The 15,672-nt window shown below is 40.7% G+C and overlaps 3 protein-coding genes across 6 annotated transcripts; 2 read left to right on the top strand and 1 right to left on the bottom strand.

Annotated features, from left to right (window-relative positions):
* The first annotated feature begins 1,550 nt into the window (after positions 1-1,550).
* On the top strand, positions 1,551-14,652 carry LOC136211121 (uncharacterized). 4 transcript variants are annotated; one of them, XM_066002667.1, is made up of 9 exons: positions 1,551-1,754; positions 1,838-2,044; positions 2,258-2,396; positions 2,602-2,845; positions 3,401-3,499; positions 12,931-12,990; positions 13,160-13,322; positions 14,191-14,439; positions 14,513-14,652. In XM_066002667.1, the coding sequence occupies exons 7-9, from the start codon at positions 13,270-13,272 to the stop codon at positions 14,598-14,600; spliced, it is 390 nt and encodes a 129-aa protein (XP_065858739.1). In that variant the 5' UTR covers positions 1,551-1,754; positions 1,838-2,044; positions 2,258-2,396; positions 2,602-2,845; positions 3,401-3,499; positions 12,931-12,990; positions 13,160-13,269; the 3' UTR covers positions 14,601-14,652. The 4 variants fall into 4 exon arrangements, with proteins under 4 accessions (XP_065858739.1, XP_065858737.1, XP_065858735.1 ...); XM_066002665.1 differs by lacking the exon at positions 3,401-3,499 and adding an exon at positions 2,949-3,003; XM_066002663.1 differs by lacking the exon at positions 3,401-3,499.
* Positions 2,936-3,283, bottom strand: LOC136219667 (uncharacterized). Its single transcript, XM_066007158.1, has 2 exons — positions 3,137-3,283; positions 2,936-3,067 (listed from the first exon to the last, which is right to left on the bottom strand). The coding sequence occupies exons 1-2, from the start codon at positions 3,281-3,283 to the stop codon at positions 2,936-2,938; spliced, it is 279 nt and encodes a 92-aa protein (XP_065863230.1).
* LOC136211120 (uncharacterized) lies at positions 3,510-7,140 on the top strand. The gene is made up of 4 exons (XM_066002662.1): positions 3,510-5,643; positions 5,722-6,017; positions 6,114-6,293; positions 6,376-7,140. Exons 1-4 carry the CDS (start codon positions 5,565-5,567, stop codon positions 6,490-6,492), a joined length of 672 nt encoding a protein of 223 aa, XP_065858734.1. The 5' UTR covers positions 3,510-5,564; the 3' UTR covers positions 6,493-7,140.
* Positions 14,653-15,672: the final 1,020 nt, after the last annotated feature.

Raw genomic sequence — 15,672 nt, 5'->3', positions numbered from 1 at the left:
GTCCTGAATATTACCTGCGAACAATAGTAATATCATGAGTGTATTTACAAAGATATGAACTGATTTATGTGTGTTAACAAGTTTATGCATGTTCTTACAACTGGAGCTGTGGAGGGGAAATCGACAGGGAAGTCCATTTGGACTATGAATACACCTCCTTCATAAGGGGTGTTTGGAGGGCCATTCATCACGGCAGTCCATTTCTGCCGGTCAGGACCATGTATATTGACAAGCCACCTAGGTGCCTCATATCGGAGGTGTTCAATCTGAAACTCAACATTTCGATAGAGGTTCCTTCTATTCCTCGTCGATATAACAATCTTTAAGTATAGTGTTATGTTGCCCTGGGTGACTATTGAGAATTGGTAAACGCTTCCTATTTATAATGTGGGTGGGTAAGTGAAGGGTCTCAGAATGGAGAAAGGGTAAAAGGAGATTAATTAGGTCTATCTGTATACGGTGTGTAATTAATGAGCATCATCAATTGGTTTTGCAGATATCAAGACTTTGGGGATTCTAGGAGATGATGACTTAGATATGCTTCAGTTCAAGTTGGATTTGGCTTTCCAATCAACACCACCACGCCTCTGACTATATATATAGATTTGGATATGTACATTAATTGCTTATATTTTTTTGTCATCAGAAATTCATTCAGTTATTTTGTGTAGTTCAAATGCAACCAGATTATGAACATTAGTCTCCAGTAAAATTAAAATCATTGATATACAGAAATTCTTGTTCATTTGATAATTATTGTTCATTTCCAGAATCATTCGAAGAAGAAGGCAAGGAGTGACATTTACGTTTAAAAAAATTTCATCTAAACGCCAATAAAAAGACATTCACTAGTACAGAAATGCTCACTTGTGTCACAACTCTTGTGTCGCGCTTGAAGAGAAAGCGACACAACAGAGTAACTAGTGTCGCGTGTTCTGTAAACGCGACACAACTAAGCATTATGTGTCATCACTTGTGTCATGCTTGAAGAGCGTGCGTCACAAACGAGTTACTTCTTGTATCGCCTGTCTTACAGTGTGACACAAGAGCAAGCTTGTGTCACCCCTTTACCAAAACGACACAAGAAGTTTGTTATCTTTGTGACACGCTTTTATAAAAGCGACACAAGTAGTGTATTATCTTTGTGTCGCTCATTTTTAAAAGTGCGACACAACTAATACGAACTACTATTTGAATATAATTACTTTTTATTCATATTTCTTAAAATACTAAAGAATTAAAAAAAATGATGAAAATCAAATAGTCTATACATGCATATAAACTTAAAAATTTATCCCGTATAAATTAAATAAAAATAAAATGAACTGATATAAATTAATTAAAAATAAAATGAATTGAAAAATATATACTTAAAATGTAAATAGGGAAGATTTTACATTTGGATTAGATCAATTTGTAAATATAAAAAGTTAATGTAAATTTGGATTTTAGGGTTATAGTTTCTTGTTTGCGCCGCCTCCATCTCCCTCTTCTCCTAAAAATGAAAAATGACCTTCTGAGTCTTCTCCTTCCATCATTATCGGCAAGTCTCTTCCCATAGCCGCTTCTCTTGTTCTGCTTCTCTTTGCAACTCCTGGTTTGCTACTCTATACTAATTTACTCTTCTTCTACTCTTTGTTTTCATGATTCTCTGGCTTTTGCAGCTAATGCTGGATTTATGTCTGGATCTACTGGTCTCGAATCTCTACCTGGTCCCGAACTTCCTCAAATCGACTTTCTCAATAAGTTTAATGGTTTGTATTTATACTATTATTGTGGATTTCAATTTTATACTTAATTAGATACCCCTAATCTTAAGATATATATGTTGCAAAAGAAAATCCGAAGAAGTATGCAGAGAATGATGAAAGATTCAACTCAACGAAAACCCTAAGTTTATTGTGTTTTGGAGGGATGGGAACCTTTCCTACAAAGGTCTGGCGCTATAGCAGAAAAGGTTGAATTATGCTTATTCTATTCTTGCAATTATCATCCTCACACTCTCCTGTGATTAATCCAGTATCTTTAGCTAGAGAATCTCAAGGTTTATCCTCACACTCTCCTGTGATTACATATTGCTTTATACTATTAGATTTTCAGCTCGACATAAGGTTCATTTCTCTTTGATGTCTAGGACTGTTTCACGGTATTTGTTGGATGAAAATGATAGATTAGCAGTTTAGCCTAGTAGAAAAGAAAGTGTAGAACATTTGAACAATTTCTTGCCCTGATAACTTTTATCTTGTCCGATCTACAGGACTGGGAAGACATTGATTTCTGAAGGTTTGAAGACATTGATTTCTAAAGGTGTTGATTTTATTGCTAGCTGTGTCATTTGTAAATGATGCCGAGTCTGTCAAACAACTGAAGAGTTATCTCTCATCCAAGAGATCCGAGTAAGAAAATTCGCCATCAATGGTGTTCACATTTCTTCTAATTTCGCCTGCTTAAAACTGTGTCATCATGTTCATATTCATATGGTCCGGTATTGCATTTACATACAAAAAATGCTTCAACTGTATTTGTAGTTCTTATTTCCTCATCCTTGCATGATTTCATCTTCCATAGCATTCATCTTCCTAAACCTTTTGCAATTTACAGATCAACAAGAGTATTGGCAAAGATTGAAAGCTTGGAGTCGCTTCAGAATTTGGAAGAAATTGTAGAAGCTTCTGACAGAATAATGGTGGCACGTGGTGATCTAGGAGTAGAAGTTCCACTAGAACAGATTCCAATAGTTCAAGAGCATATAACTCATATTTCCAGGCAGCTAAACAAGCCAGTGATTATAGCTTCTCAACTTCTCGAGTCAATGGTTGAATATCCAACACTAACACGTGCTGAGGTACTATAATTTATCGATTTATTATGCTACTGATTTGCTTTCTTGAAGGCATCAGAGATTGGTCAATTTCCTTTTCGTTTGACATGAATTTTAATTCAATAAGGTTGCACATATATCCGAAGCTGTTAGGCAATATGCTGATGCAATGATCCATTTCGGTAACCCTTTTTCTACCTCTCCTTTCCATTGAAATATTTCTGACAGCTCTCCTACTCCTCCTACCTTCAATATATAATAAATTAGATTCAGAGATCAATTAAAATTAATTACACTAGACATTTATATGCTTACAAGTGCTAAAAGGAGATCTCTAGGACTATGATACTGCTCCCACCCTCTAACTTGAGCAAACTCCGCAAGCCTATCTCTCAGTTCTTGAAGAGAAACATCAGTCATAGCTTTTCTTCCATACCCATCATCATCATATGAACTCTCCATATTTTCTCTTCTTTATTACTTTATGTTTTGTGTTGAGATCATGCAAGCATATCCATATTTAAAGACACAAGAGTAGGGTACCCTTCAATTTTATATGTTTTATTCTTGTGGAAGTAGATAGATGCACTAGCAAATTGTGGAGGTGGAGAGGAGAAGCCAAAGCTGATGCTTAGTTAGGCAACAGAAAGATGAGAGATCACGTGAGGGATGAAAAAGGTGTCTCCATGACTTGATATCACTTACTCCAATTCTATCTCATTACCACCACTTTCATTCTATCAAATTATAAGTACATTTTGTCTGTTTTTCACTTAATTTCCCAAATGCTATCTATATATCCATGCACTTTTGGTTTTTGGACTATCCTCTTGATGAATAATAAGATAGATAATTGAGATTCCAACATGGATAAATACTAGACAGTAATATATAGGGTATGTATGTTGCTATTATAAGGTGAGCTACAGCATGCATTTCCTTAGCTATACTTTGCATATGAATCTTCAAACATGATTATCCCATCTCTTATTTTGTCCTCTAATGCAAATGCCTTATTTCTAGGGACATCCTTTTCATCTCTCCCATGTGTATTATGGCCTTCTAGCTTTAGGTTTTTTTGCCGTATCTCCTAGCTAGCACTACAAAAAAAAGAAGGCTTTAGCAGCCTTTTAATAGTGGCCTTTTTCAAAACCGCCCCATGGGCTTTATGAGAAGAAGTCCATTTGGACAGCCCATATAAGAAAAGTCTTTGGGTCCATTCCAACATATCATTTGATTTTAGGTTTACTCTGATTTTAGATTTACTTTTGATAACTTGCCGGATTTGATTTGATGATCCTCGTCGTAGTTACCTGCAAAACAAAATCGGAGACAGGATCTCCGGGAAAACTCTCCGACGATCAAGTCAGTTTTATGTGGAATTCTAGTAGATTGATAATCGTATTGAGGAAAAATGTGAACTTCCCCCTCTTTTGGCTTTCTTATCTCTTTTATAAGCCTTTCTAGGTAACCGCCGAGGGCGGTTATTCTTTCTGTGCCACGTCCTCTACGTGGCCACAAACGTGGTCTCGTTTGTTTGAGTGGGTGGTTTAGTGCCTTGTTAGGATTTCGGGGCGGTTAGCCTCCTCCTTTATTAGGAGCCCATTTAATCTTGAACCGTGGGCTTAAGTTTATGTTGGGCCCGTGTTTATGATTCGGCCCGGTTGGCTTCGCGGATCATCACATGCCTCCCCCCTAGTTTGACAAGAGCCCTTTAGGGTCTTTTCATATGTTTTAGGCAACTCTTCATCTTTGTCTTGGTATTCAAAATTCGAAAGTGGTCTTTTCGTTTTCTGTCATTTCCTCTCCGGCATCAACCCTTTTGCGTTCGTTTTTCTCTGCCTTCTTTCTCACATGTAAGTTTCCCTTTCTGTAACTTGTAACTCGTTCAACTATTTTCTTTCTGTTCGTTCCTCTTACCGATATGTCGAACCCTGAGCTTGATTTCACCCGCTTCGACGAAAATTACAATCGCGAGGTGTCTCATGAGGTTGATGAGATGATTGATGAAGTTTCAACTAGCTCTCCCAGGTCTGATTCTCATCCCGTCGAGTTTCTCCATCTGGCGAATACGACTGATGAGGGCCTAGGTTTCGATCCTAGGAAGTTGATTCCACCACCTATCCCAACTCTCCGCTTATTACCGAAGAAGGATAGGTCAGGAAGCTTAGTTTGCCGCGAGACGATTGACGACTTGCGGGAGCAGTATCCCTGGCTTCAAGGCCTGGAAACAAGCATTCCCGGGGAAAATAGAGGTCCCGGCGACTTCCCAAAGGGGTATTTTACCATTTTTTTCGCCCAAATTATCTGCGGTTTCACGTATCCGCTGGCGGATGAGATTGCTTCTATCCTTGGTGGTTATGGAATCGCACCTGGACAACTGCACCCCAATGGATGGGCCGACTTGACCCTGGATAAATTTTTGGCAGATTGTCTAGAGGTCCCCTTCTCGCTCAAGATCTTCTCCAAGCTTCACCACTTCAAAAGTTCGGGGGAGTATTTTACCTTCATCCGACAGAGCGGTTACTACGGCTTTGATGAGAAGTCGAACAAAATCCGCGAGTGAGATAAGTCTTATTTCTTCATCAAGTTTAATGAAGAGAATCCAAATTTTCTTCGCCGCTGGGGTCGACCTAATGTAAAGAGTTTGAACTTTGGTTATCCAAGCAAGGAAGAATCCGCCATTATAAAATTCTTGAAGAACACTCCCCCTTTCATATGGACGTATGATCAGGCATTCCATATGTTAAGGAGCCGAGTGGCGATTGCCTATCGCGAGGGAGATCATGTTGTCTATATCCCTTATCGCGTTTTCGTACAAGGTATTGTTAGTTTATTTCCCTTTTGATGAATTCTTTTAACCCTTTGCAGGGGTGACCCTTTATCCCAACTCGCTGCAGATCGAGAGGCGAAAGCTTTGGCGAGGAGGAAGAGACGGCTGGCGGAAGCGACCTCTTCCGCAGGGGCGAATCCATCTGTGGGGGCGTCTCTTTCTGTCGAGGCGACTTGTACTGCTCTTGTTTCCGTGCCACCGGACCCCGTTTCTGAGGACCTTACATTAAATCGGAAACGGAAGAACAATGCGGATGTAGAGTCTTCCCGCCCTAAGAAGAAAAACACTTTAGTGATCTTGCCTGTTGGAGGTACGCCAGTATCCTCCCCATCAAAGGAAAATTACTGCACTCCCATCCACGAGGTATTATAGTTTTGCCTTCTTTATTTTCCCGTTTCTCGGTTTCTTTACTTTTCGCCTCATCGTATTCTCCTGACCCTTTTCCTTACGCATTCGCAGCCAATCCCCGATATGAGCGGATGGTGGACTAGAACCTTTGGTAAGGCTGTGAGCTTTTCTTGTAAGGACATTGTTTCTTCTATAGGCAATGTCCTTGGACGACTCCCATCTACCTCTCGCATCCGCGAAAAGGTTCCGCTTCCAACTGCCATGGAGGGAATTGAGAAGCGTGCCATAGAGGTATACTGTTTTTCACTCATGTTCTATCTTTCAAATATACGCCTCTTTTTGCTCTTTCATTCATGTATCGCCTAATGTGCAGATTATCAATTTCGCTGAGGGTGCCCTCTGTAGGGATGCTGAAAGGGCGAGAGAGCTGGAACACCTTGGTATCGAATTGGCGACTCAGAAGTTGCTTCTCGATGACGCTCAAAACTAAGTGAAGACTCTTGAGGGTGCCTGTCAAAAGGCCGTCGGCGAGAGGGAGGAAGCTCTTAAATTACTTCAGGCAAAATCCAATGAGCTTCAGAAAGTAATTAATGACCTGAATTCGTCCAAGGAAGCCTTGGAGATGCAAAAGAAGAAGACGGAGGAGACCATATCTGAAGATAGCTCCCGTATCTACTGGTATGGAGAGCGAATCCATGCAGCTTATGAACATGGGAATCCAGAGCTAGTGCTCAACCGCCCCAAAGTTTCCATCCCTGAAAAGGATTTAGCTGAAAAATGGGACAAGTTGGAGGCGGAGGATGCTGACATGGATGAGGTACTTCTCCTTGACTGGCAGAGTCCCAATGACTCTCCAACCAGCCGCGAGATCCCAAATCAGAACGTAGAAGAAGGGGCACCACAAGATGTTTCTCACGTTGAACAAGAGGTACCTCGCTCTGATGCGGTTACTGATCTGATTGTTGGGGATTCGCTTGAAGCAGATCACCCCACTGGAGAAGATGAAGGAGCCGCTGAAGGCGAAGGGGGCAATAGAGGCGAAGGAGAAGGAACTGTAGTATAATTTTATTTATATCTGAACTGTTGTATGTAACAAACTGCCAGTATATATATCAATCGAGCGACTTTGCTTTCTTCACCTGCCGCTTTTCATATATGTGCAATTGCTGTTTTATTCTTCGTTGCCTTAATGCCGGTTATTTTCGTATGCGACCCTTGCCTTTTGCCGACTTCATACTTGTAATTTTTCGTAGTTAGTTTTGTTTTTATTAGGGTGGCCAGACCCTTTTTGCAATTTTTGAGTACTCGTTTATTCGCTTAATTTTATGCCTTATAATTTTTCTTTCAAATAATCATAAGATTAACCATAAGGTTTTGCGAATGATGCGTAATCATGCATCCGCCTTTCTTTTGTAGGCAACACATTTATGTGTTTAAGATTAACCATAGGGTTTTGCGAATGATGCATAATGCATCCGCCTTTCTGTTGTAGACAACACATTTATGTGTTTAAGTTTATCAGTTTCAAAAGGACCTGCATTCAATTGTAACATATTGAATAATTATAACCGTTGTAATGTCTTTATTTGAAGAAAAAAGACTTTTCATTACATGGATACATAAACTGTGTGGGATCCAAGCCTCATTAAAACCTTTTATCAGAAAACCCAGTGGGAAAAAACTCACAAAAGGAAAAAGAGTACTCGTCATTTCCCTGAACTACTTGGCCTGTTTATATAGGCGTAGATTCTCTAGATTCCAGGTGCGCGGGAGCTTTTTGCCGCTCATTTCTTCTATTTCAAAAGTTGATGGTCCCACTTCTTGGATACCCTGTAAGGTCCGATCCAGTTGACGCCTAATTTGCCTTTGCCTTCTCTGGGCTGTATTTTATCTGCTTTTTTCAAGACCAAGTCGCTCTCATTGATTATCACCTTTCTGGCATAAGTTCATTAAGCAACTTCAATCCGCATATCATTGCTTCATACTCTGCAGCATTGTTAGTAGTTTTGAATGTTAACTTTGCTGCATAGTATAGGCGAATAACGTCTGGACCCTTGATGACGACTCCCAGTCCAGCTCCATCGGTGGATAACGCCCCATCTGTGAACATACTCCACTCTTCTTTTTGTGCTTTTGGACATTCGTCTTCATCCCACGTGAACTCATTCACGAAATCGGCAAGTACTTGACTTTTCAAAGCTGGTCTTCCTTCATAACGAATGTCGAACTCTCCCAAGCGAATTGACCATTCCATTAATCGCCCGGATGCGTCAGGTTTTTGCAATACCTTTCGCATTGGGATTCCAGTTCTCACAATGATAGTATGTGCCTAGAAGTATGGCTTCAACCTAGCCGTCGTGGTTATCACCGCGAGGGCCATTTTATCTAACCTCGAATATCGAAGCTCTGTATCCTTTAAGACTTTACTCACGTAGTACACCGGATATTGTTGCCCTTCTTCTTCCTGCACCATTACAGTGCATATCGCCGTGCTGGTGACGGATACATAAAGAAATAAATCTTCTCCATCCTCTGGCCTGCTCATTAAGGGAGGATAACATAGTAATCGCTTTATTCCCTCGAATGCCTCTTGACATTCCGGCGTCCACTCAAAGGACTTAGATTTTTTGATGGCATTGTAGAAAGGTAGACATCTTCTAGCCGAGCATGATATGAACCGCCCTAATGCCACCAACCGCCCATTGAGTTGCTGTACTTCTCTTATGTTCCTTGGAGTCTTCATCTCCATCACTGCTTTAACCTTCTCAGGATTCGCCTCAACTCATTTGCCACTAACAATGAAACCCAGGAACTTCCCTGCTCTCGCTCCAAACGTGCATTTCTCCGGGTTCAATTTGAGGCCATATTTGATCAGCACTTCCAGGATTTCTTTAATATCCTGCGGGTGGTCTTGCATCTTCTTGCTTTTAATAATCATGTCATCTACATAGATCGAGAAGTTCTCGCCTGATTTGTCTGAAAATATTTTGTTCATCATCCGTTGATAGGTTGCTCCCGCATTTTTCAGTCCAAAGGGCATCACCTTGAAGCAATAAGTTGCCTGATGAGTTATGAATGACGTCTTGATCTCATCCGCCTTCTCCATTGGTATTTGGTGGTAACTGGATTTCACATCGGTGAATGATAAAGCTTCAAATCCCGCAGTCCCATCTACCAATATATCAATGTTAGGTAGCGGATACATATCCTTCGGACAAGCTTTATTCAAATCTTTGAAGTCTACGCACATTCTGTAAGTTCCATTCAGCTTTTTGACTAGCACCACATTGGCTAGCCATTCCGGATAAGTGACCTCTCGAATTGCATCTGATTTTAGCAAATCCGCCACTGCTTTTTCAATCGCCTTCTGCCGCTCTGGAGCATGTCCTCTCTTTTTCTGTCGCACTGGGGTTGCACTTTTGTCCACATTCAAACGATGTGTTGCTATTTCTGGACTTATCCCCTTCAGCACTTCATCTGGAGCGGCGAATGCCGACTCGCATTGGATCAACACCTCGGTAATGGCTTTCTTCGTTTCCTCTGGAAGTCCTGCCGCTATCTTTACTTTCTTGTCATTTGAAATGGCGAATAGTTCTGTTTCTCCTAACGCTTCAGCCGACAACTTCTCATCAACTTTATCTTCTTCATCTGGCTTTGTTTTAAGTGACAATGTATAAGCTTGTTGAGATATAAGTTGATCACCCTCAACAATGACTCGCCTTTGGTGTGTTGGCAAATGCAATGTCAAATGCTTCATTGAAATGAGCGACTCCGTTTCCGACAGGAACGGACGCCCCAGAATTATATTATAGGCCAATGGGAGATCAACAATTGCGAATTCTAGATCACCTCTCCATTTTAGATTCTTATCGCCCATTTCTGTCTCCAACACCACCTGTCCACTTGTTTGAGATGATTGACCTCCAAAACCAGTTACATCCATGAACGTATGTTCTACTCGCTCGTCGTTAATTCCCAACTGGTTGAATGCAGTTCGAGTAATAACATTGCAAGAACTGTCTGTATCAATAAGGACCCGCTTGACGTCCCATCCTTCAATGGCCACCGTAATCACCAACGCATCCGCATGCGGCTTCGTGATTCGCGCAAATGAATAATTGAGGGCATCCCCCCTACTCGTGTTGCTTTTTCGCTGTTCACGGCGAGCCCTTTTCGTTGGAGGCTCATAGATCCCGCCTGCTATTACGTTAATCACTCCTTTTTTCTGCTTCTTTTCTGGTCTTGCTTCTATCTCACGTGGGAGTGTTGCTTTTTCATCAATCGTTTCTTTTCTAACGAATTGACTCAGTTTTCCTCTCTCAATCAGCTTTTCAATCTCCCTCTTCAATTCGTAGCAATCATTCGTGTCATGGCCGTTCAATCTGTGGAACCTGCAGTATTTGTTAGGATATCTCCCCAAACTGGTTCGACCTTTCGCCTCAGGAAACTGCACATCCTTCTTCAGGGGTTTTTTTCAATCCAAAGTAACACCTCATGGCGAGTCGTGTTCAATGGTGTTTGATATCCCCCCCTTGAAAGGAGCGATCGCCTTTCCGATCAAAATTACCCTTAGATTGGGTTTGATTTTGATGGCGCCGATTGTCCGAAGTGGATCTAGCCGCATCTCTTTCTCGCCGGGTCTGAGCTCTATGTTCCCTGTTAACATCATCCACTTCCATAAATTCCTTTGCTATCTTCATGAGTTCGGCCACTGTGCGTGGCTTGTTGCGGATGATTTCCTCCCGCATGTTCCAATCTGTGGTTCCATCCGCCATTATGTTGCGAATGCTCACGATATCTGGGTTCTGCAACCGCACCAGAATATCATTGAATGCTACAACAAATTCCCTTAGGGAATTATAATTTCTCTGTTTGATCTCTTTCAGCTGCCTATCCGTCACATCTGCCGCTTTACAGCCCACGAACTTTGCACAAAAATCACGACTGTACTGAGTCCTGTTGTGAATGGATTCGGTTGGTAGAGATCGGAACCAATCGGATGCTGCTCCACCCAAAGTGGTCGAGAACAATCGACAAATTATGCTTTCGCTGGCTCCTGCAACATCCATTAACTCTCTATAGTTCCTGACATGCGCCTCAGGGTCAGAATTTGGATCCCCATAGTATTTAGGTATCGCCGGTGCTTTTATTCTGTGATCTGGAATAAATTCCCGCAACGATGGGGCAAAAGGCGAATCACTCTGCACCACTGCTCTCGCCCTAGGGGCGTACCCCATTCGCTCCACCATGCTTCGCAGTTGATCTTCCAATTCAGTATTGGGTTCCCGCCGAACTTCTTCCATCCGCTGCTGGTGAATTCTGGGTGATATCCACCTGCCATACTGTGTCGACACTTGTTCTCGCTGTGGGTCTAACCGCTGTCCAGTTATAGGATCAAAATTCCAAGTGTGCTCTCGCCCAGACACATTCGCTCCAGATGTCATCAACTCTGAATGTCTGTGGACAAAGGGCTCCGTTTGTTGTAGCGGAAAAATTCCTTGCATTCCTGACATCGGTTGGGATGTTTGCCAGGTCGGATGGACCGTCATATTAGGATCTTGGTGCGAGTAGTTGTCTGGATGGCTATGTGGTGTCATGCGACTACTCTGACCCACCCGATTCGTCTCTCGAGATGACTGCGGAAGCGTAGATACGGCAGGAATAGTCGATGGTTGTGTCGAAGTGACAACGGGTTCTTGTGGGGCAGCCGCTACAGCGGTATTGTGATCTGCGATTGCAGTTAATAAACTAATCATTCGATCTCCAGCCGCTTGGCTCATATTCGTAGCCAAGACCTATCCTGCCATTTGCACAAACTCACTATTCGACATCTCCATCTCAGTTTGCACTTGGACCTCCAATAATGGACTCAACTGTCCTGAAGGATTCGTCGAGCTGGGTATCACAGGCTGTGTACTCGCAGGCTGCGAACTCACAGTCCGTGGACCTCTTGAGTTCATACTAGTTGATCTGGTTGTAACTCCGGTTGTTCGTGATGGCTCTGACATGTTCTTGGTGTACCTTTAACCAGATGTTGGTAAAAAAGATCCACGCTCACCGCACCAATGATAACTTGCCGGATTTGATTTGATGATCCTCGTCGTAGTTACCTGCAAAACAAAACCGGAGACATGATCTCCGGGAAAACTCTCCGACGATCAAGTCAGTTTTATGTGGAATTCTAGTAGATTGATAATCGTATTGAGGAAAAATGTGAACTTCCCCCTCTTTTGGCTTTCTTATCTCTTTTATAAGCCTTTCTAGGTAACCGCCGAGGGCGGTTATTCTTTCTGTGCCACGTCCTCTACGTGGCCACAAACGTGGTCTCGTTTGTTTGAGTGGGTGGTTTAGTGCCTTGTTAGGATTTCGGGGCGGTTAGCCTCCTCCTTTATTAGGAGCCCATTTAATCTTGAACCGTGGACTTAAGTTTAGGTTGGGCCCGTGTTTATGATTCGGCCCGGTTGGCTTCGCGGATCATCAACTTTGAATCACCGATACACTTTCTTCTTCCTCAGCTCATCTCGTCTTTCTTCTTCTTCTCCATCGTGCAGTTCTCCATCTACAGTTTATAGAGGGTAGGGTTTATGATGAGTTTGACCAGGGACAACTGAGAAAACTAGTTGTGACATCAATATCCCAATATGTGCTTATGTTCTTTCCGAAGCAAACAAGGCTAGAATATGTGTTTACCATAGTTTTCAGAAGATAGACAACGGGCTCTTAATTACCTTCTCTGATAGGATATCAATATCACGATCTTTTGTGTGTTTGAAATCGATTTTTTTGTTTTTTTTAATTCATTTTATTGTAAAAATTTACATTCTGTTTTTTGGCCAATGGTCATATAATGTAAATCATGGTGCTGCTTACATATTGTAAAAATGTATAATGTTCTAACTTCACTGAAGAAGCTTTAACATATTTGCAGGTTGGAACTACATCTTCCGCAGCAGTTGATCCGTTACTTGCATTAGGGAAGAACGCTAAGGTGACATATCAGAAAATTAGCAGGAAGTACTTTGAGCTGACATGGCTTTGATTTATCATTTTGTTATATGGATCTGACTGCAATTATGTTATACCAAAAATAAGCTGATATAAATGGACTCTTCCATCAATTAATCTAGATATAATGATAGTGGATGGTTTCTTGGCAGAGAAATGACATTTAGTTTCATGTGGATGCGGCTTATGCTGGAAGGATGTATATGTCCTGAATACCGCTGTTACATTAATGGTGTTGAAGAAGCTGATTCTTTTAACATGAATGCACACAAATGGCTCCTCACACATTTTGATTTCTCAACACTTTGAGTCAAGGTATGCTTTGATCTCAACTGCGTGTTTGTTGTACTCTCTATTCCTAACATTCCTTTCCCGGTTGCGTTGACATTTTGGGTACTTAGGTAGTTTCTCTATTATATGTCCTGAACATTTTCACTCACTCTCATTCTTCGAGAAATAAGAGGCATTAGGTATATCATATCATTAAAAGGCAAAGCCTCCAAGGTTATGATAATATAGTTTATTCTCTCTATTTCTCTTACAACTTAGTTTGCTGGTTAAAGCTACATGGAAGCTCTTCAATCATTGGTGATTGGATATCACATTCATATTCCGAATCACCAAAGTTTGAACAACTCCTTTTTTCATAAAATGACTCGATTTTCTGTATCTTCATGAGGAACTTTCAAAGACTGCAATCGATTCTGTGATGAATGATGACTAAACACGTATCTTGTCATCTAGACATTTGGCATGAAAAGATTGCCAACTTTAGTGCTGGTTTAACATGTGGGAGCTGTTGTTGTAGGATGAGCTGGTCTAGATCTGTTTTATTGCTTTGTCTTCATGCATATTGTGTGGCTGTCTTTATTTATTTCTTTTAATATTTAGGACAATATGAATTTGTTTTCTTTATCACATTCTCCAGAGGAAGCACAGTTGTCTTTTTCATATACATATATAATAAAACCAATTTTTATTACTTACAAAGCAACTTAGAAACATGAGTAATTTATAACACTTACTCAATTGGGAGATTCATTTATCTATTTAGATTCGTTAGACTCTCTTTTACCAAATTAGATACATTTAGCGTCCGCTTGGTTGCCGTAATGCAATGTAATGTAATCAAAGTTGTAATGTAATCAAATGTGTAATGAAATGGAACCATGATCTCTGGCAGGCCTCTTGTGATCGAACCATACATTTCCTCCATTGATGCGGTAGTGGCTGCATGGTTACCCGGCAGTGAGGGCCAAGGTGTGAGTGATGTCATTTTTGGAGATTATGAAATTAGTGGAAAACTTTCAAGAACATGGTTCAAAAACGTAGATCAACTACCGATGAATGTTAATGATTCACACTATGATCCACTGTTCCCATTCGGGTTTAGACTTAAGACAGGGTCGGCCACTCCAGGTGTTTCAGCAAGGTATGTTTTCGTTATGTACTTGTAGTTCTTTTTTTAGTATTTATTCTAAATTGTGGGTGGCTTTTGTTTGTAGGTCAACATTTGGTGGTGTTTATGGGAGGCTATATATGGTTTCTGCTATGGCTTTTGTTATATTTAGCTTAGGATATTTTTTAACTTGAACAGATCTATTGAAAAGATTATTCATTTTAGTGAAAACTTGAAGTTCTTTTTTATCCCTTTCTAGTTAATGAATGTGTTTCCTAATTTAATTAGTAGATTTTGTTACATGGATGGTTATTCTATACTAGTAAACAGTAATATTCATTCAATTTTTTTTATTATAAAATTTTATGCTAGATGCTAAAAAATTTTGTAAATTTTTTTTAAACAAAATATTAATATTTTGTGTCGGGCGTGAGGAAGGAGCGATACAAAGTGACCAGATTAATCGGGGAGCTTGTGTCGCGCATCCTTGGAGCGCGTCACAAAAATAATCATATGTTGTGTCTAACACTCTAGAAGCACGTCACAAGAGTTATCGTTCTATTGTATCGCGTGCGTGACAAATGCGACACAATAGATGAGTAGCTTGTGTCGCTCTCAAGAGCGATGCAAAGTTCTTGTGTCGCACCCCTATTGTGTCGCACAAAAGTGCGACACAACAATCTAAAAAAGTGCGACACAAGTAAGCATTTCTGTACTAGTGATTAAATTAAAAGAATCTGTCATCTAAAATAAATCTTTTGACATGATTGATTAAGACCTAGACCATCTGATACAAGTTACTACGATAGAAATTATTATAAAAACTGTCACCACGAATACCAATATGCCAATTTCCCATATAGCGACTTGACATTTTTAATTATTAGTATGTCATGTGATGACATTAAAAGTGACGTTAATAAATAAAAAGATGCATCGTAACAATGTTCATATGACAGTACAAGACTAGGCTGATGTCATGTATAGGATCTTCAAATGACAGAACCTAACCGCCGTCCGAAGGTGCAATAGACGGCAGCGAGCCCTGTGACAGATTTATATCTCGCGGGACGACAGTTTTTAACCGTCGTCTGAAGGGGGTCTTGGCATAGTGTGAAATCGTGTTTTTTATTTTCCAAAATCATATTTTTTGGATCTTTCTCTCTCTAAAAGTTCACTCTCTCCTAACAAAACAACGTGAAAATGACCTCAAAATGAAAATTTTCAAGAATTGAAGTTCTTTAGAATATCATTAACTCTTTGAAC

Source organism: Euphorbia lathyris, chromosome 1, assembly GCF_963576675.1.
Source record: "Euphorbia lathyris chromosome 1, ddEupLath1.1, whole genome shotgun sequence".
Taxonomy (NCBI): Eukaryota; Viridiplantae; Streptophyta; class Magnoliopsida; order Malpighiales; family Euphorbiaceae; genus Euphorbia; species Euphorbia lathyris.
Note: the sequence above shows the minus strand (reverse complement) of the source record. Positions and strands in the feature narration are given on the sequence as shown.

Bases quoted from the DNA above. Each gene is read 5' to 3' on its own strand.
- LOC136211120 (XM_066002662.1), top strand. From the start codon at position 5,565: ATGTTAAGGAGCCGAGTGGCGATTGCCTATCGCGAGGGAGATCATGTT. The intron at 6,018-6,113 runs GTATTATAGTTT...ACGCATTCGCAG, and splicing joins ACTGCACTCCCATCCACGAG to CCAATCCCCGATATGAGCGG. The intron at 6,294-6,375 runs GTATACTGTTTT...CCTAATGTGCAG, and splicing joins TTGAGAAGCGTGCCATAGAG to ATTATCAATTTCGCTGAGGG.
- LOC136211121 (XM_066002663.1), top strand. From the start codon at position 13,270: ATGCACACAAATGGCTCCTCACACATTTTGATTTCTCAACACTTTGAG. The intron at 13,323-14,190 runs GTATGCTTTGAT...GATCTCTGGCAG, and splicing joins TCTCAACACTTTGAGTCAAG to GCCTCTTGTGATCGAACCAT. The intron at 14,440-14,512 runs GTATGTTTTCGT...TTTTGTTTGTAG, and splicing joins ACTCCAGGTGTTTCAGCAAG to GTCAACATTTGGTGGTGTTT.
- LOC136219667 (XM_066007158.1), bottom strand. From the start codon at position 3,283: ATGGAGAGTTCATATGATGATGATGGGTATGGAAGAAAAGCTATGACT. The intron at 3,068-3,136 runs GTAAGCATATAA...TATATATTGAAG, and splicing joins GAGATCTCCTTTTAGCACTT to GTAGGAGGAGTAGGAGAGCT.